Here is a 19,121-nt window from a genome sequence, read left to right on the forward strand (position 1 = left end):
GCAGAGCAGTGTGGCCCAAGGCTGAAAGGGGAACCTACGGCTGCTTTTGTGCAGGGGTGGTGGTGATGAGGGTGATGTGGGGGGCTGGAAGGCATGGAGGGGAAAGGATCTGACTGACTACCTGGAACCCAGCACAGATCCCACCCCAGAAAGGCGCAGTAGGGGCTCTCATCCTCCACTAGCCCGCCCCTCCCTGCCTAATTAAGGATCCTAATCAGCTTGGGGAGATTAAGGGCTCTGGCCGGCTGTATCCACGCCCCCGCCCTGGCCTGGGCTGGCAAGGAAGACCTGTGGGCGGGCGTCAAAAGGGGGACCGGCCCTGTGACCCCTCACCGGGGCCGTGGGCCCGAGCCCCGGACTTCCCGGTAAGTGTCAGAGGCCCCTCCGCTGGGATAGGGTCGGTCTGAGGGCGCAGGCGAGTCCCTGCTGACCCCTGACGCCTCCAACGGGGGGAGGGGCAAGCCGGATCGGAGCGGGAAGCCGGGGCGGCAGAAGGGGGCTTCGGGGCGGTGTCCTTGGCCCCAGTTAGTCTTCCCAGCCTCTGGAGGGGGCGGTAGCAACAGAATCATCCCATGGGTTACTCGGGCTTGGAGAAACTCTGGGTTACGGGGAGAACCCTAAGGGAGGCCGGGGGTCTCAGTCGCTCAGCCTTCTCCGTCTGTGTTCGCAGAAGCCGGCAATGACCGCCTGCGCCCGCCGAGCGGGTGGGCTTCCGGACCCCAGGCTCTGCGGCCCCGCGCGGTGGGCTCCGGCCCTGCCCCGCCTCCCCCGGGCCCTGCCCCGGCTCCCGCTCCTGCTGCTCCTGCTCCTGCTGCAGCCCCCCGCCCTCTCCGCGGTGTTCACGGTGGGCGTCCTGGGCCCCTGGGCTTGCGACCCCATCTTCTCCCGGGCCCGCGCGGACCTGGCAGCCCGCCTGGCCGCCGCCCGCCTGAACCGCGACCCGGACCTGGCCGGCGGCCCCCGCTTCGAGGTCGCGCTGCTGCCCGAGCCGTGCCGGACGCCGGGCTCTCTGGGGGCCGTGTCCTCCGCGCTGACCCGCGTGTCGGGTCTCGTGGGTCCGGTGAACCCTGCGGCCTGCCGGCCGGCCGAGCTGCTCGCCGAAGAAGCCGGGATCGCGCTGGTGCCCTGGGGCTGCCCCGGGACGCAGGCGGCGGGCACCACGGCCCCTGCCTTGACCCCCGCAGCGGACGCCCTCTACGCCCTGCTTCGCGCATTCGGCTGGGCGCGCGTGGCCCTGGTCACCGCCCCCCAGGACCTGTGGGTGGAGGCGGGACACTCACTGTCCACGGCACTCAGGGCCCGGGGCCTGCCCGTCGCCTCCGTGACTTCCATGGAGCCCTTGGACCTGTCTGGAGCCCGGGAGGCCCTGAGGAAGGTTCGGGACGGGCCCAGGGTCACAGGTAGGCTCCCCTGCAGGGTGCGAGGAGGTCGGCGGGTCCTGCCGGCAGCCGGGCGGCGCCCGCGAGCCAAGCCTCTGTCCGCAGCAGTGATCATGGTGATGCACTCGGTGCTGCTGGGCGGCGAGGAGCAGCGCTACCTCCTGGAGGCCGCGGAGGAACTGGGCCTGACCGATGGCTCCCTGGTCTTCCTGCCCTTCGACACAGTCCACTACGCCTTGTCCCCAGGCCCGGAGGCCTTAGCTGCACTCGCCAACAGCTCCCAGCTTCGCAGGGCCCATGATGCCGTGCTCACTCTCACGCGCCACTGTCCCTCTGAAGGCAGCGTGTTGGACAGCCTGCGCAGGGCCCAAGAGCGCCGCGAGCTGCCCTCTGACCTCAATCTGCAGCAGGTAGATGGTCCTGGGAGGAGGGAAGAAGGCAAGGGAGAGGGGAGAGGACAGCCAAAGCGGGGAGAGGAGGATGGAGCCAATGGAGAAAGAACCACTGGCAGCTCTAGCTGTTTGGAGTTTCCTAGGTAATGCAGAGGCTCTGGCCTTGCCTGGGATCTCTTAGTGTATGGGGATTGCCTCCAGAGAGTAGGCAATGAGACCTCTCAAGTCCAACATCAAGCAGTAAGCTCTAATGAACTGTCAACTGCAAAACCTTTTGCAATTGACCTCAAAGTAAACCCATTTCCACCACCACATACTCCCAGCTGTCTAAAATAAATACTTGATGTTCTTGAAAGCAGGAAGGAGGGAGGATGCCAATCCAACCTTCATCCCTAGTTCAGAGGTATTTCCTCTGGGGCATCATCTGGTGGTCTTAGCTTTTTAAGGGCCTAGACACCTTGCAAGAAGCAGAAAGTTCCCTGGGTGGATCCAGGGGCAATCCTCACCAGATCCATAGTGCATTTCCAACATCCAGCTACTACCTAGGGTTCCCCAAGTCCCCAGAATCCCAGTTCAGATCATCTAACTTTACTCCAGCCACAAAGGAGGACTAGAAACCACTATGAGAAGGGAATTTAGATGTCAATGGGCAGTGAATTAACCACCACAAAGGCCCAGCTCACAGGGGGCTGCACGAGAGAAGGCTGTGGGTCATAGGGGTTGCAATTTCCCACCAATGCCCCTAGATTCCTCCAAGAGGACTGGAGGTGGCCAGTGGAGGCGGGGCGGTGCGGTGATGGGAATAGTCAGAAGAGAATACAGATTAGGAATCATAGTGACATGGGATGGAGGGAGGGTCGGCAGTGGAGAGAAGGAGGTTGAGAAAGTAGAGAGAAAAGCTCTTCAGCTCTCAGTAAGTACCACGGCTGTCCCCTCCGCTGCCCAAGCCTCTGAGCTTGTGAGTCACCCTTGATTCCTTGAATTCTTCGCCCCCACTTCCAGACATCAAGCACTGTTACTGTGACTTCCTAAAGATCATTTGAATTCGTCCACTTTCTCCATCTTTACTGTCACTGCCCTGATTCAGGCCACAGCACCCCCAGCCCAAATCCCAAAACATAATCTCTCAGACGGTCTTTGCTTCAACACTCACCTGCCCAACACCCTTTTCCACCCAACAACCAGATCAAGCTTCAGAAATCTGACAGATCTCACCCTGTCGTGCCCCTGTTCAAAGCCTCACAGTGACTTCTGTTGCCCTGGATAGATGCAGGCCTCTCCACATGGCTTACCAGCTCTCCTGTCTTTCTCTCTCTTCCACCTTCCATGAACTTCAACCAGACCAAGCTACTCTGGGTTCTCTAAATGTGTCCTTCTCTTTTGCCTCTGAGCTTCTGAGTGTGCTGTGTCCTCTCTCTTGTCCCTGCCTGCCCTGGATAATTCTGACTCATCCCACAGCTCCTTCTGTCCCCAGCCTAGGTTGGAGACACCCATTCCTGTCTCTACAGCTCCCTCAGTTTCTCTACTTTTACTCATTGCACTGCCTGAACACCCCTGTCTCTTTGGCTAGAAGAAAGGTTCCTTGAGACAGGGTCTGTCTTGTACACTGATACATCTTTGGTGCTCTGCACAGTGCCTGGCTCTCTGAGAGATGGCAACTGGGAATAATAGAGAGGCCTCATAAGCTCGGGTGGTAACAATGGAGAAGGTTTTTTGTTTGTTTTGTTTTTGTTTAGTTTTGTTTTTTGTTCTTTTAAGGAAAAACAGAAAATAGAGGCCAACCAAAAGATAGGTGAGAAGGCTTTCAGGTGAATGGTAGGTGATGAGATTAAAACTATATTCTGGGCAACCAACAGGAAGAAGAGAGAATCTACAGGTGATGTAGAGTTAGAATCAACCAATGGTCAGAGAGGAGGCTGAGTCCTGAAAAGAGGAACCAGTTAGTGGAGAGAGCAGGTGTGACAGCCAATAGGGGAGGGAGGAAGAGATAGCCAATGGAAAGAGGGGAAGAGTTAGCCAATGGGGAGGGACAAAGAGTTAGCTAATGGGGAGGGAGGAAGAGCTAGCCAATGGGGAGAGATGAAACATTAGCCAATGGGGAGGAAGGAAGAGATAGCCAATGGAGAGGGAGGAAGAGATAGCCAATGGGAAGGGAGGAAGAGTTAGCCAATGGGGAGGGAGGAAGAGATAGCCAATGGGGAGGGATCCTGGGAACAACTAACTGGAAGGTGGGAACAGTGGATACCCTGGGCTTGACCGGCTGTGAAAGAATTGGTGTGGCCAGGGAATTCTGGTCTGTCTGTGGACTGTGACCCCGACCTCTGAGCCCCTACTGTCCTTCTCCAGGTCTCTCCACTCTTTGGCACCATCTATGACGCGGTCTTCTTGCTGGCGAGGGGCGTGGCAGAAGCGCGGGCTGCCGCGGGTGGCAGATGGGTGTCCGGAGCAGCTGTGGCCCGCCACGTCTGGGATGCGCAGGTCCCTGGCTTCTGCGGGGACCTAGGAGGAGACGAGGAGCCTCCATTCGTGCTGCTAGACACGGACGCGGTGGGAGACCGGCTTTTTGCCACATACATGCTGGATCCTACCCGGGGCTCCCTTCTCTCCGCCGGGACCCCGATGCACTTCCCGCGTGGGGGATCAGCACCCGGACCTGACCCCTCGTGCTGGTTCGATCCAAACAACATCTGCGGTGGAGGTGAGGGCGAGCACCCCAGCCCCCACTGAGAGAATCCCCATGGACCATCCACGAAGTGGTGAAAGAGAGTGGACTCTATCCTGTAATCCATCTTCGATGCCCTTCTAGGCCCTCTCCCCGCCCCTGGCTTGCACAGGACCCCTCTCTTGCTGAGCTCCAAAGCCCTCTTGGAAACTTTCTAGCATTCCCAGACTCTCCCCTTTGAGGAATCTATGACCTCCCCCTAGAGGTCATAGGCCTGCCAAATGCTGGCCCCCATCCCCCTTTCCTGGAGGGGCCAGCATTTGGCATGACTCCATGCCTCCCTAGAGAAGAGGCCTTCCCTGGTATCGCTCCTCAGTATACCTCCTGTCACTGTCCCTTCAGGACTGGAGCCGGGCCTCGTCTTTCTTGGCTTCCTCCTGGTGGTTGGGATGGGGCTGGCTGGGGCCTTCCTGGCCCATTATGTGAGGTGAGTAGTGGAATGAGGTAAGTAGGAAGTGAGTTTGTGCCAGAAATGGAAGTCTGCATCAAAAACAGCAGTCTGGGTTCACTCAAGAGTAGAAGAGATTTTTCTTGGGGTGAGGGGGTTCTGGTGGGCTGGTAGAGTCCCAGGGATGTCTGGTTTGGGGATGGCTGCCCTCCAGGACCCCTCCCCTGAGCCAGCATTATCCCTCCACCCCATCCCCTGCTGCTCTCTTCTCACGGATCTTGGTGCCCTTGGTGGAGATGACCTCTTTCTCCACCAGGCACCAGCTACTTCACATTCAAATGGTCTCCGGTCCCAACAAGATCATCCTGACTGTGGACGACATCACCTTTCTCCACCCACATGGGGGCACCTCTCGAAAGGTGGGGGAGGCAGGGAGGCAGGAGCCAGTTGTCTTCTTTCTGTAAATTTGGTTCCTTCCCTGGGAAAGTCCCCACCCCAGCTCCCTACTTGGGAAGCCTGATTTCTACTCCAGTTCTGTCCCAAGTCTGAAGTGTAGGGATCAGCACCCTCATCTGTGCAATGAGGGTAACAGTACCTGTCCTGACTACTTTCCTGGGTGGGAGGTGAAGCTCCAACAAGAAAATGAATGTTTGCTTTGTAAACTGTAAAGCGTGCACTTGGGGAGTAATGTCATTATCACCTTCCCTCATTGAGATTCCTTCGCCTCCCATCTTTACATCCCCAAAACTCAGCCTGACCTCAACCCAGGACTCTGACACCAGAATATATTTTGACCTCTTGCATTGACCTCTACCTGCTAGGTGGCCCAGGGGAGTCGATCAAGTCTGGCTGCCCGCAGTATGTCAGACGTTCGCAGTGGCCCCAGCCAACCCACGGACAGCCCCAACGTTGGCGTCTATGAGGTGAGCCTGACCCCAGCCAGACAGAGAGACAGTAGGGGAAGAATGCTCAGGCCCTGGGCAGAGGGGAGGCGTACTCTCAAGAGGACAGGGAGTCATGCCAGATCCTGCAGGCTCTAGGAGATGGGGGATGGGAGCCCAGACAGGATCTAGGGAAAGGTCATGGATCCCTCAAAGGGAAGAACCTAAGAATCTTCCCTCTCCAAGGATTTTTCCCTAGCCACTATCTGGGTGAGGGCTCCTCAAAAGCTAATCACAGTGACCCAGAGACTGAAGGCTGGAGCTGCTGGGGAGCATGCTGGGACCAGCATGTAACCTGGTGTGGCCACTGAGGCCATCTCCTACCCGATCAGAGCCTCTGGCCCTACCCCTCAGCATTTCCACACAATCCAGACCAGACTCAGGAACAGCAACCCCTAGAGGGGGAAAAGAAAGTCACAAAAGTATTAGGACATAAACTTTGGGGCTGGTAAATCTGAATGTGGTCAAGTGGAGGGGAGATAATGAGAACAGATTCAGAGAGAGCTGAGAGTGCTGAGCAAATCAAGAGAGTAGAAATTTAAAGCTCCTGGGCTTCAGGTCATGGGAAGGAATGCAGAGGCTCCTATCATGTCACCTGGAGATTATCACGGCCAATTCTCAGAGGAGGCACTATTGTCATTTGGGGCAGATTTGTCCTAAATTGAATAGGACTACTCTGTGCCTTGAAGAATGTTCAGTGTTTCTTGTCTCTGGCCCTGTCCACCAAATGTAGCTCCTAGTTTTTGTGACAATTAAAAATGTCCCCACATTTATTTCCAAATGCCCCTTAGGGGTCAGTACTAAACCCCAATCCCCTTCTAGTCCAAATCCCTTATAAACAGACAGGGCTACCTGCGTAATTAGCGAGATCCAGGGCAAGATAGAAATGAGGGGCTCCTCGTTCATTCAAGATGATGGCAGGAGGTCATTGAACCAAGTTCGGGCCTTTCTGAGATGAGGCCCTGTGTGACTGCACAGGTCCCATGCCCATGCACTGGCCCTGCCAACAGCTGAGGATGAGGTCCAGCATCTGGAGGGGAGCTGTCTATAGTTCAGTTACTTTACAATAAAGCCTGATCTATCCAGATTCTTTACTCCCAGAACATGCTCTCTCATGGCAGTGGATGGTGATGAGGGTTGTGATGTCGATGATGCTTGTGGTTGTATTAATTCACTTAATAGGACTATTGGTGGGCACCCCTGGGGTAGTGAGGACAGCCATCCATAGCTTCTGAGTATCTGTCATCCAGGGGTGGGTCCTCTCCCAGCTGCCCGTGAAGCGGATGGGCAGACATCAAACCCCTTGCTTCAATGCATTTTGTCACATGGAAGATGCATTCTGGGACAGTGAGCCAATGGAAATGGGGGGGAGGGGTCCATCATGGGATTTTAAGAGACTGAGTTCCCTACCCCATCCTCTTTGCTGCAGGGAGACAGGGTTTGGCTGAAGAAATTCCCAGGGGATCAGCACATAGCTATCCGCCCAGCAACCAAGACGGCCTTCTCCAAGGTGAGACTTGGGCCTGTGATGGGGCCTAGGTGGCCATCGGTTTCTCCCTTCTTGCCTTCTCTTTGCAGCTGGGTACAGAGGTAGGTCTCAGTTAAGTGTCCCCTCTGGCTGAGTGTGGTGGCTTATACATGTAATCTTGGCATTTTGAGAGGCAGATGTGAGGGAAGATCACCTGAGGCCAGGAGTTCAAGACCAGCCTGGGCAACATAAAGAATCCCCGTCTCTCCAAAACGTTAAAAATTAGCTGGGTATGACGTCACATGCCTGTAGTCCCAGCTACTCTTTGGAGGGTGAGGAGGGAGGATTGTTTGAGCCCAGGAGTTGGAGGTTACCGTAAGCTGTGATCATACTACTGCACTGCAGCCTTGGTGACAGAGCAAGACCCTGTCAAAATTAAGAAAAAAAAAAGTTGTTTCCTTCACCCTGGAGTAGGCTTTCATTATTCCCTGTCACACCACTAGTTCTTTCCTTCGATCTTGTTGCAATGTGCAGTTATATGTTCATCTGTCTGCCTGCTTGTTTCTGCCTCTCTTACTGGACTGTAAGCTGAGTGAGGGCCTCCTCCTTCCCCTCCATTGTATTCCCAGCACCCAACACAGTGTCTGGAACATTAGAGAGACGCAGTGAATGTTTGTTGAGCAAATGATAGAAAATAAAAAATGACTCACGTCTGTAATCCCAGCACTTTGGGAGGCCGAGGCGTGTGGATCACCTGAGGTCAGAAGTTCAAGACCAGCCTGGCCAACATGGTGAAACCCCGTCTCAACTAAAAATACAAAAAAATTAGCTGGGTGTGGTGGCGGGCGCCTGTAATCCCAACTACTTCAGGAGGCTGAGGCAGGAGAATCACTTGAACCTGGGAGGCAGAGGTTGCAGTGAGCCGAGATGGTGCCATTGCACTCCAGCCTGAGTGACAAGAGTGAAACTCTGTCTTAAAAAAAGAGAAAAGAAAAAAATGAGTTTCTGGTTCTGTCGGGCCACTTTTGCAGAATAACCCTAGACGTTCTGAATGAAGTGGAAAGTTGGCAAGGAGGCTGTAAAATGGCTTATTCTGGTCCTTACGACCTTAGTGTCTCCCTTTACCTCCACACCATGCAGCCTGGGCCTGGCCTCCTTCCCTGATTCCTCTACAGGAGCTCTTGGTCACAGATGCAGTGACTTAAGTGGACTATGTGTATGGGGGTTAATGAACTTGATCACCATTTAACACCAGGTGTTTAAAATGAAAAGTATCCACCAAAATTTTCCGACAGGCGCAGTGGCTTACGCCTGTAATCCCAGCACTTTGGGAGGCCGAGGCAGGCGGATCATGAGGTCAGGAGATCAAGACCATCCTGGCTAATATGGTGAAACCCCGTCTCTACTAAAAATACAAAAAAATTAGCCAGGCATGGCGGCGGGTGCCTGTAGTCCCAGCTACTTGGGAGCCTGAGGCAGGAGAATGGTATGAACCCGGGAGGTGGAGCTTGCAGTGAGCCGAGATCGCACCACTGCACTTTAGCCTGGGCAACACAGCGAGACTCCGTCTCAAAAAAAAAAAAAAAAGAAAAAGAAAAAAAAGTATCCCCTTATTGGGCATGTGGACCAAGGACAATCTAGAAAGGGCACCAGTCAGCCAGCTAAGCCACCTTTTTTTCCCAGCATGCCCCAATTGTGAGGTCACTGTCCTGCAGCACAGTCAGTCCTGTCTTCCCTAACTTGGGGAGGGTGGGCGTCTCAGACCTGATTGACACAATGATGTAACGCCCAGCACAGCAGCTACCGGCTCGGTTGCAGGCACAAGCCATTTCTGGTGTCCTTTGAAAGTGGCACAGCTTCAGGCCAGGCACGGTGGCTCATGCCTGTAATCCCAGCACTTTGGGAGGCCGAGGTGGGTGGACCACCTGAGGTCAGGAGTTCAAGACCAGCCTGGCCAACATAGCGAAACCCCGTCCCTATTAAAAATACAAAAATTAGCCAGGTATGGTGGCACACACCTGTAATCCCAACTATTCAGGAGGCTGAGACGGGAGAATCACTTGAGCTCAGGATGCGGAGGTTGCAGTGACCCGAGACTGGCCAACTGCACTCCAGGCTGGGTGATAGTATAAGACTATCTGAAAAATAAATAAATAAATAAATAAATAAATAAATAAATAAATAAATAAAAGAAAAGAAAGAAAGTGGCATAGCTCCTCCCTGGTTCTCCCAGCAAAGGCTGTTAAGTCAGAAGGAGAGGATGGTGGTTCCAGGAGCTTGTCCTTCATGAGCTGTTTCCCTTAAGACCCAGGCAGTTCAAAGTTTTATGGTTGGGGCCAGGCGTGGTGGCTCAGGCCTATAATCCCAGCACTTTGAGAGGCTGAGGTGGGAGGATCATTTGAAGCCCAGAGTTCAAGACCAGCCTGGACAATATAGCAAGGCCCCCATCTCTACAGAAAAAAAATGTAAAATGTTGTCTAGGCATGGTGGCTCAAGCCTGTAGTCCCAGCTATTCAGGAGGCTGAGGTCGGAGGATCGCTTGAACCCAGGAATGCAAGGTAGCAGTGACTTATGATCATGCCGCTACATACCAGTCTGGGCAACAGAGTGAGACCTCGTGTCTAAAAAAAAAAAAAAAAAAAAAAAAAAAAAGGCTTATGATCAATAAATCCGAACCTGCCTGGGTCCTGATCACCAATGCAAAATTGTCTTTTCATTCACAGCATTAGGCTAAACCATACTCGGTATCCGAACAGTGGCCCTTGACTATATTGTTTTTTCCAAAAAGAGAACTGTGTGTAGAAGAGAGCCTCCCTACATACCCTATCAACCATTTCTTTTTTTTTTTTTTTTTTTTTTTTGAGACAGAGTCTCGCTCTGCCGCCCAGGCTGGAGTGCAGTGGCGTGATCTTGGCTCACTGCAAGCTCCGCCTCCCGGGTTCACGCCATTCTCCTGCCTCAGCCTCCCGAGTAGCTGGGACTACAGGCGCCCGCCACCTCGCCCGGCTAGTTTTTTTGTATTTTTTTTAGTAGAGACGGGGTTTCACTGTGTCAGCCAGGATGGTCTCGATCTCCTGACCTCGTGATCCGCCCGTCTCGGCCTCCCAAAGTGCTGGGATTACAGGCTTGAGCCACCGCACCCGGCCCCCTATCAACCATTTCATCCACCATTTGTACAAATCTCATCTTCTGAGTTTGGATACTCAAAAACAGATCTTGATTAACAGCCCCTCCCCGCATTGCCCCTGGGCAGAAAATGCCAGTCAACTATCCCCTTCTCAGCTCCAGGAGCTCCGGCATGAGAACGTGGCCCTCTACCTGGGGCTCTTCCTGGCTCAGGGAGCAGAAGGCCCTGCAGCCCTCTGGGAGGGCAACCTGGCTGTGGTCTCAGAGCACTGCACACGGGGCTCCCTCCAGGACCTCCTCGCTCAGAGAGAAATAAAGCTGGACTGGATGTTCAAGTCTTCCCTCCTGCTGGACCTTATCAAGGTGTGTGTCGGGGGGTGGTGGGGTGACGTCCTGGGGGCAGGGATGGGGAGCAAGGGAACCAAGCAGGCTGAGGCTGCCTCTTACCCTACCCATTCCAAGGGAATAAGGTATCTGCACCATCGAGGCGTAGCTCATGGGCGGCTGAAGTCACGGAACTGTATAGTGGATGGCAGATTCGTACTCAAGATCACTGACCACGGCCACGGGAGACTGCTGGAAGCACAGAAGGTGCTACCGGAGCCTCCCAGAGCAGAGGGTAAGAGTCCCCTGCGCAGAGCAGCATCCACCGGGATCCCCATTATTTCAAGGGCTTCTCCCCTGCTTCCTCCCTACCTCCGCCCTCGCACTCTCTCCATCCGGCATCCACCAGACACAACTGCTACAGAAAAAGATCTCGTGGCCTCTGAGAGGGTGGGCTCTGTGACTGAGGAGACGGGGCTGCTGGGGGCGGGACTTGTGCCTGAGCTGCCTGCAGCTGGGTTTGCTCTAACTGGAAGTTTGCCTGAGGGTGGGGCTTGCGCTCAAGAGATGAGCCTTCCCTGGGCACCACCTTGTCTGAAGGGCAAGGCCTATTCGTGAGGGCCAGGCTTTCTCTGAGACGGCTCCTAGAGATAGTTGTAGGGCTGGTCTCAGGTTGCAGGGTCTCAGACTGGTCTCAGGCTGCAGAGTTGGTGGTGTCTGGGTGCCAACCTGGGCTTTCTGATGAGGGTGGGAGTCTTTCCCAGTGGCCCCACAGCCCCTTCCCCATCCCCAGACCAGCTGTGGACAGCCCCGGAGCTGCTTAGGGACCCGGCCCTGGAGCGCCGGGGAACGCTGGCTGGTGACGTCTTTAGCTTGGCCATCATCATGCAAGAAGTGGTGTGCCGCAGTGCCCCTTACGCCATGCTGGAGCTCACTCCCGAGGGTAAGGCTGCCCTGTGCATGGAGTTCGGGCCAGAGGGGCACCCTGCAGTTAGAACAGAGCCAGCCTCACTCTTTCCTCTAAAGCAAAGCCCAGTGATGAAACTCAATTATACGGAGGCCCCTTAAAGCTGGCGTCTGCGGGTCGTGGTACAGAAAGCCGTGCATGGCCGGCGGGGGAGGGTGGTTCATGAGGTCCTAACACAACAGCTTCCTCTGTCTTGATCCTGGACCCAAACTGCTCCCACAACTGACAGAGCAGGCTCCTCTCTGTTCTCAGGGGTCCCTGGGAGGAGCAGGGGAGGGGGAGTGGGTAAGAGGGTAGTCCAATCTGGTTCCAATCTACATCCCTTCCCCACAGGACTCTGAGCAAGCTACTTGATCACTTATCCCTCACTTGTCTTACATACAATAAATGTTAGTTTCTTTGCCTATGTCCCCTCTTACTGACCCCCAGAGTTCGAGGGCCTCTTGTTCCTCCTAGCAACCCCCTTCCACACCGTACTCTCCCTCCACACACACACACTGAAGCTCTGATGTAAAGAAACCCCTGCCAGGCACCCCCTCCCACATCTTGGTCTTCAACAGTCGGGCCAGGGTCAGAGGCAGCTTGTGTTCCAGGGCACTCCCCCTCACTGTCCTCTCATGCCTCCAGAAGTGGTGCAGAGGGTGCGGAGCCCCCCTCCACTGTGTCGACCCTTGGTGTCCATGGACCAGGCACCTGTCGAGTGTATCCACCTGATGAAGCAGTGCTGGGCAGAGCAGCCGGAACTTCGGCCCTCCATGGACCACACTTTCGACCTGGTCAGGGGCTGGGAGTGGGCAAGGACTGGGCTGGCCTCTGGGATCCCTGATGCTTGTCAGCAACCTGAGACAGCTGCAGGCAGGCAGGCTGGCAGGACCTCTGGCCTTCCAGGCTGCCTCCTAAGGAGTAGCCTGAGGACTTGGGGTTTGGTGGGGCAGAATTAGAATGGAGGCTGTGGAGGCCTTTGGAGTGGGACATGGAGTTCTGTCTGGGTGGGAGGAATATTCAATTCAATTCAAATAACATTGATTGAGAACCAAGTATGTGCTTGGCCTCCTGTGACAGAAAGACCGTTGGCCTGGGAGTCCAAGGATTGGGCTGGCTCCAGTGCCCTGTCAATTACTAGCTGAGAACAACTGCTCTCTGGGAAGCCTCATTTCCCACGTGCCTCCTAATCATGTCTGAAAACAGTGCCTAGCACCCCAGGGGTGCTTGACGAACGGTAGATGAATGGTGGTGGGGAGGGGGGTGTTCAGAGTGAACAGCCCCGTGAGAGGGCCCATGAGGGGGGCATGAAAAGGGCATGGCAGCCCAGGCCTTCAGCAGCTTCACCTGCTTCCTTCTACGGCTAGTTCAAGAACATCAACAAGGGTCGGAAGACGAACATCATTGACTCGATGCTTCGGATGCTGGAGCAGTACTCCAGTAACCTGGAGGATCTGATCCGGGAGCGCACAGAGGAGCTGGAGCTGGAAAAGCAGAAGACAGACCGGCTGCTTACACAGATGCTGCCTCCGTGGGTGCCAGTGGGAAGGGGTGGGCTGGGAGGGCAGCTGGAGCCCAGCCAGGCAGAGTGGCCCCCAGGTGACCTCACCGCCTGCTATCCCTAGGTCTGTGGCTGAGGCCTTGAAGACGGGGACACCAGTGGAGCCCGAATACTTTGAGCAAGTGACACTGTACTTCAGTGACATAGTGGGCTTCACCACCATCTCTGCCATGAGTGAGCCCATTGAGGTGGTGGACCTGCTCAACGACCTCTACACGCTGTTTGATGCCATCATTGGTTCCCACGATGTCTACAAGGTGGAGTGTGTAGGGGCCAAGCCCTCCTGACCTTCAATTCAGCTTCACCAGCCTCCAGCCCAGCCGTTCCTGCTCAGCCCCTAGCCTACCTGCCCAATCAGTCTTCTTTCCCAGACCTCCTGTCCCTTATTTATTCCTCCAGTCCCCAGCTCAGTCCCTCCACTAGCAACCTGGTTCTGCACTAACCCCAGGTGGACCCCGTGACAAGAGGCAATCGCTTTGTGTACGGGGGAGGAATACTCAAAAGGGAATTCACACAACTCCTTCTTCCCCCAGGTGGAGACAATAGGGGACGCCTATATGGTGGCCTCGGGGCTGCCCCAGAGGAATGGGCAGCGACACGCGGCAGAGATCGCCAACATGTCGCTGGACATCCTCAGTGCTGTGGGCACTTTCCGCATGCGCCATATGCCCGAGGTTCCTGTGCGCATTCGCATAGGCCTGCACTCAGGTAACTCCCGGGTCTTCCCAGGCTCCAGCCCATCTCCCTCTTTAGGGCCTGGCTCCAAATTTCCTGTAGAGGAGGCAACTCATGGAGTGGGGAGTGGGGCTTACCTTGAAGAGGATGCGCTTAACAAGGCTTATTTGGGGAGCTGGTGGAGGTTATGGGTACGAAGATCGTCCAAGGCCCTACCCAGGTGCAGCCCAGCTGCCGGTCCTGCTAGCCCCGCCAACCCCCAGCATCTCCACAGGTCCATGCGTGGCAGGCGTGGTGGGCCTCACCATGCCACGGTACTGCCTGTTTGGGGACACGGTCAACACCGCCTCACGCATGGAGTCCACCGGGCTGCGTGAGTGTGACGGGGACAAGATGGGGAGGTGGGAGGGGGACACGGGAGGTGAGTCCCGAGCTCACGGCGTCCCCCACCGCCACAGCTTACCGCATCCACGTGAACTTGAGCACCGTGGGGATTCTCCGTGCTCTGGACTCGGGCTACCAGGTGGAGCTGCGAGGCCGCACGGAGCTGAAGGTGAGGCAGGACCCTGCCCCCTCCTGGAGGCCCCGCCTTGTCCTGAGGCCCCGCCCATCCCGGGCCACGGCTGCAACCTCCCCTCACCCTTCCTGACCCGGTCTCCCAGTTCCATCCAGACCTCGAGATCCCCCACCCCTCGCCCGAGTCCGCCTAAGTCCTTCCCTCTCCCATGTCTCCCCAGGGCAAGGGCGCCGAGGACACTTTCTGGCTAGTGGGCAGACGCGGCTTCAACAAGCCCATCCCCAAACCGCCTGACCTGCAACCGGGGTGAGTGGCTGGCCTCCGTGGCAGGGCGAGGGACGAGGGATCGCTGCCTCCGGCTCTGTGTCTGACGCCCCGCGCGTGAGGCAGCGATGACGTGGGCCCTGTCCCCCACGCCCCATTCCCCTTCCCTGAGGTCACCGCCCCCTCCTTGCAGGTCCAGCAACCACGGCATCAGCCTGCAGGAGATCCCACCCGAGCGGCGACGGAAGCTGGAGAAGGCTCGGCCAGGCCAGTTCTCTTGAGAAGTGAGGCCCGGCCCCGGACAGGTGCTGCCCCCTCCGCCCCCACCCCAACTGCCGCGTCCCCTCTGCTGCCTGCAGAACGTCCCACCCAAGCCAGGTGTCCCAATTCCTTTCTGACTTCAGAGAGCCGAGGCGAGTTCCTAAACCCCGGGGCTTCCCCTGGCAGGCAAGCACCCGCTGCAGACATTTTGGCTCAGTAGGTCTGGAGTGGTCTGGGAATCCAGGCTTAGGAAACTCTATATTGGGGCCTTCTGTGACCCCTTCCCTGGCCCTATCTCATCCCCATCACATAAACCTGGCTTCCCCAGAAGCCTCACAGGCTGTGCATTGCACAGGAGACAACTCTAGGGGGCAGCAGTCACCAGAGGACAATGTGAAAGCGGAAGCCCTGCTCACTCCCCTCCTGCAGGAAACTGACCCATGACCCGCTCCTTCCTAGGTGAACCCCATGACCCCTTTCCTCAGCTTCCCTCTGAGATACCCCTCTTTTCTTCAGGATTGTTCTGGAAGGTCCTTTTCCTGAAAGTTGCTGCTATCGGTGACTGGAAGTCTGGCTAATGCTGGTGGACTCTGCCCAGCTCTGCCTCAAAGGATTTTGGGCCTTTACAAGAGCTGGTTGCAAACCAGCCACGTGACCTTGGGAAAGTGTCACGCACTGTCTGCTGTGATCCCCTCAGTGGCGAAATGAGGGGTGGCCTAAATGGTTCCCATGGCCCCTGTGCCCCTGACAGCTGGGTGGCTGTGGCCCTCAGCACCAGGAACCCTGAATCCATCAGGGGATGTGAGGGTCAGGGATTCTCCGCTTCCCAGTGTCTCTCAAGGACCCAGGAAGGAGGATCTGGGATTGATGCCCCAACCCCAGAGGAAGTGGAAACCCCAGAGGAAGTGGAGTTCTGTTCCACCAGAGCAGGATTTGTCACATGGCCTGAGTGGGCAAGGGCTTCTGTTCAGCCTCAAGCTTCATTCCTATCTCCATCTACCACTAGTCAGAAACTGGCTCCTTCTCCTGTGGCACAATCAGGTAATGCCCAAGTGCAGAGAAAAGCTTGCTTCAAGGCTTTGGGGAAAGGAAATTGCACCACACCTTGACTAACCAGAACACCCAAAGAAGAGCAGCATTCTCTGTTTAACTGGGAGCTGCTGAGCAAGCAGTTGGACAGAAAATCCTCTCTACTTAGCTTTTTTTTTTTTTTTTTTTTTTTTGAGTCTCACTTTGTCACCCAGGCTGGAGTGCAGTGCAGTGACACAATCTCGACTCACTGCAACCTCCTCCTCTCAGGGTCAAACAATTCTCCTACCTCAGCCTTTCGAGTAGCTGGGATTACAGGTACCTGCCACCACGCCTGCGTAACTTTTTTTTTTTTTTTTTTTTTTTTTTTGTGATTTTAGTAGAGACGGGGTTTCACTATGTTGCCCAGGGTGGTCTTGAACTGACCTTAAGTGATCTGCCCACCTCGGCCTCCCAAAGTGCTGAGATTACAGGTGTGAGACACCACGCCTGACCTCTGCTTAGATCTTTGCAACAATTACCAATGCCCTGTCCTGGCAAGTCCCCAGCTGAAGTTTCCTTTGTGAACCTCAGACCTTCTAGAGCCTGGGCCTTGGCACATTTGACTCTCGGTGTCTGTCACCCTTGCTACAGACCCTGGAAGAAGTTTGCAGCAGGCTAGGAAACCACCTAGGCTGCCACCAGAGGTAGTGAGTATCCAGTCCCTGGAGGGGTGAAGGCAGAACTGGAGACATCATTGACCAGGGGTACGACAGTGAGAGGGAATTCTGGAACTAAACCTTCACCACGCCAAGTGTGGTTGGTGGGCCAGGGTCAGCATTGCCTGTGAACTCGTTAGACATGAAGGCTCTCAGGGCCCCACCCCAGACCTGCTGAGTCAAGATCTGCATTTTAACAAGTTCCTGCAAAATATTGACATGCTCATTAAAGTTTCTGAATCATAGAACTAAATCACCCTAAGATCTTTAAATCTTAGAATCTCTAAGGGTCTCATAAAGCCAGGCTGGAAACTAGCCACTAAACTTGTTTTGTTTGGCCTATGGAGTGTTTCATTTTGAGCTAACAAATCAAGAGCTTCCACATTTTAAAAACGTATAACAGATTTCCCCCTTCTCTTGAAATCGGAAGCCTCACATGAGGTTTGTGTCACCACTTAACCACATTCTGCTGCGGCTAAAGAGTAACGGTCCCCTTTATCCAGATATCACCACTCCCCACAGACTCCGGGACACCAAGATTTTCTGAACATTCCTTTATATTCCCTCCTGGTGCCTGTAGACACTGAGCTTGGGACTCTTTAGCAGGTATTAGGATTATAGGGGCCCCTGGAGGGAGCTTTGCCTTTTTTTTTTTTAACTGATTCATGACTTCCACAGGCTTAGTGGTGTTCCCCTCCTTCCTAAAGGTAAGGGAAGAATGTATCAAACATCGAAAACCCAGCACTTGTAAGTTCTGGTTACCTAAGGTAATGTTGCTAGAGAGAGCAATTTAGTGCAATTTCAAAAACATTTTAAATTGTGTTTGAATATGATGAATTAAAGATTAAAAACAAAACAAATCCCAGACATGCACACACACAAATTTTTAAAAGTTATTTACATTCCTGAAGATTTTCCTTAAGATTTTCTCTGTACTTAGGTCCCAGGGATTGAAGGGCAGATTCACATCTCTGGCCTTGGGCCTGACCATGTGGACAGAGCTCTCAGTCTCCTGTCTCTTCCCTCCCGTACCCGACCCTCCTGCCCTTCTCCTTCCTTCCCTCTATCCCTGCCTGCAAGGGCCTGGAAGAGTTAATGGTGTGAGATTTCGGCAGCCTCAAGGAAGAGTCCAGGATTCGGTGCAGAGAGGTTAGCTGGGACAGGCTTGGGCAGGGCTCCCCCCAGAAGCAGAGAAGAATGAGCCAGAGGGCAGACGCAGTTTGAGGTAGAAGTGGAGTGGGCAGGGCTGAGCCGGTTCCTTCCCAGCTTCGCTCAGCCTCCTTCCCAGGCTGGCCTCGAGCTCAAGTGACCAGATGTGATGGGGAGAAGAGCCCTGACCCCTCCCCAGCTAGAAGAACTTGGGGAACCCCCAACCCAGAGTTCACAGATCTAGTGGGAGAAGAGAAGGGAAAAGATGAAGCCTGAGCCTCTCCTCTCTGTTCCTGTCTCCCTCTCTGCCCTATTCTCCTCTCTTTGTGTCCCCACAGTCCCCTTTCTGCCTGGCAGTCTCTCCCTGCCTTTCTCTGCAGTTTCCATCCTTTCTCTGGAAATCTCATTTCCTGGACCCAGTCAGTTATCCAGTCTCAGGGCTCTGCTGACTCAAGTCCTCCCCACGCTGTTCCTGGGGACTGGGCAACTCCCAGCGCATGAGAGCACCAGGGCCTGGCTTGGCACTGGGCATCCCCCACCTTCAGATGTGTTTACACTACCTCTGCCAGCTGGCCTGCGCCAGGAGCCCACACTCGGGGTTGTCCTTGCCTTGGAGATGGCTCTGTAGCTGGCAGAGCAGTGATGGCCAAAGCAGGGACCTCTCATAGCTGCTGCTTCAATCCACAGCAGAGACTGTACAGCGTGTCCCGGGGCTCACCCGGCGCCTTTTTTTTTTGGTGTGTGCTGCTCCTCAGGTCCTGGGCCCTGCTCCCTGTCCCATCTGCAGTGGACTCCCGGCACTCCCTTTGAGGAGGTGGGGTGAACTGCTCCTTGGCAGGGATTTGTGACACTGCACTGCTGGGCTGTGTTCCCTGGGCTCTTCTGGACCTTGCACCGTGGATACCAGGGCACGTGCTGTGGTACCTGGGTCCTGGGAGGGTGGCTGAAATAAAGGCGTGCTGTCTTCCATGTCGTGGTGTGTGCTTCTTTTAGCCCGGAGGGGTAGTCTTGACACCCCCATCTCTGGAATGCTCAACCCTGGCATTTCCAGGGAGGATTTCAGATAGGGTTGAACCTTAGAGATGGCCTGAAGAGGGGAAGTGGCTGGGGACAACAGCCCCCAGGAACTCCTCTGCTCAGAGAACCAGCCGCGGAAGTCTCAGGCCTCTCAGGCTGCTGGAAAAGACCAGGGTCTCTGATGCTTTTGAGGTGGGTGATGTGACTTCATCCCTTGATTGTATGCAGGAGAGAAGAAGAGAAGGACAGAGCTTATCTATG

General features: G+C 55.2%; 1 protein-coding gene across 4 annotated transcripts; it reads left to right on the top strand.

Annotated features, from left to right (window-relative positions):
- The first annotated feature begins 247 nt into the window (after positions 1 to 247).
- On the top strand, positions 248 to 18,812 carry GUCY2D (guanylate cyclase 2D, retinal). 4 transcript variants are annotated; one of them, XM_045375378.2, is made up of 20 exons: positions 248 to 365; positions 671 to 1,400; positions 1,485 to 1,789; positions 4,118 to 4,469; positions 4,836 to 4,920; positions 5,198 to 5,300; positions 5,703 to 5,804; positions 7,252 to 7,332; positions 10,573 to 10,779; positions 10,879 to 11,035; positions 11,534 to 11,683; positions 12,335 to 12,483; positions 13,057 to 13,220; positions 13,315 to 13,507; positions 13,784 to 13,958; positions 14,200 to 14,298; positions 14,384 to 14,478; positions 14,663 to 14,748; positions 14,900 to 15,011; positions 15,484 to 18,812. In XM_045375378.2, exons 2-19 carry the CDS (start codon positions 680 to 682, stop codon positions 14,985 to 14,987), a joined length of 3,312 nt encoding a protein of 1,103 aa, XP_045231313.1. In that variant the 5' UTR covers positions 248 to 365; positions 671 to 679; the 3' UTR covers positions 14,988 to 15,011; positions 15,484 to 18,812. The 4 variants fall into 4 exon arrangements, with proteins under 4 accessions (XP_045231313.1, XP_045231314.1, XP_045231315.1 ...); XM_045375379.3 differs by having other exon boundaries at positions 14,900 to 14,990; XM_045375380.2 differs by lacking the exon at positions 248 to 365 and having other exon boundaries at positions 562 to 1,400; positions 1,488 to 1,789.
- Positions 18,813 to 19,121: the final 309 nt, after the last annotated feature.

Source organism: Macaca fascicularis, chromosome 16 (genome assembly GCF_037993035.2).
Source record: "Macaca fascicularis isolate 582-1 chromosome 16, T2T-MFA8v1.1".
Classification (NCBI taxonomy): domain Eukaryota; kingdom Metazoa; phylum Chordata; class Mammalia; order Primates; family Cercopithecidae; genus Macaca; species Macaca fascicularis.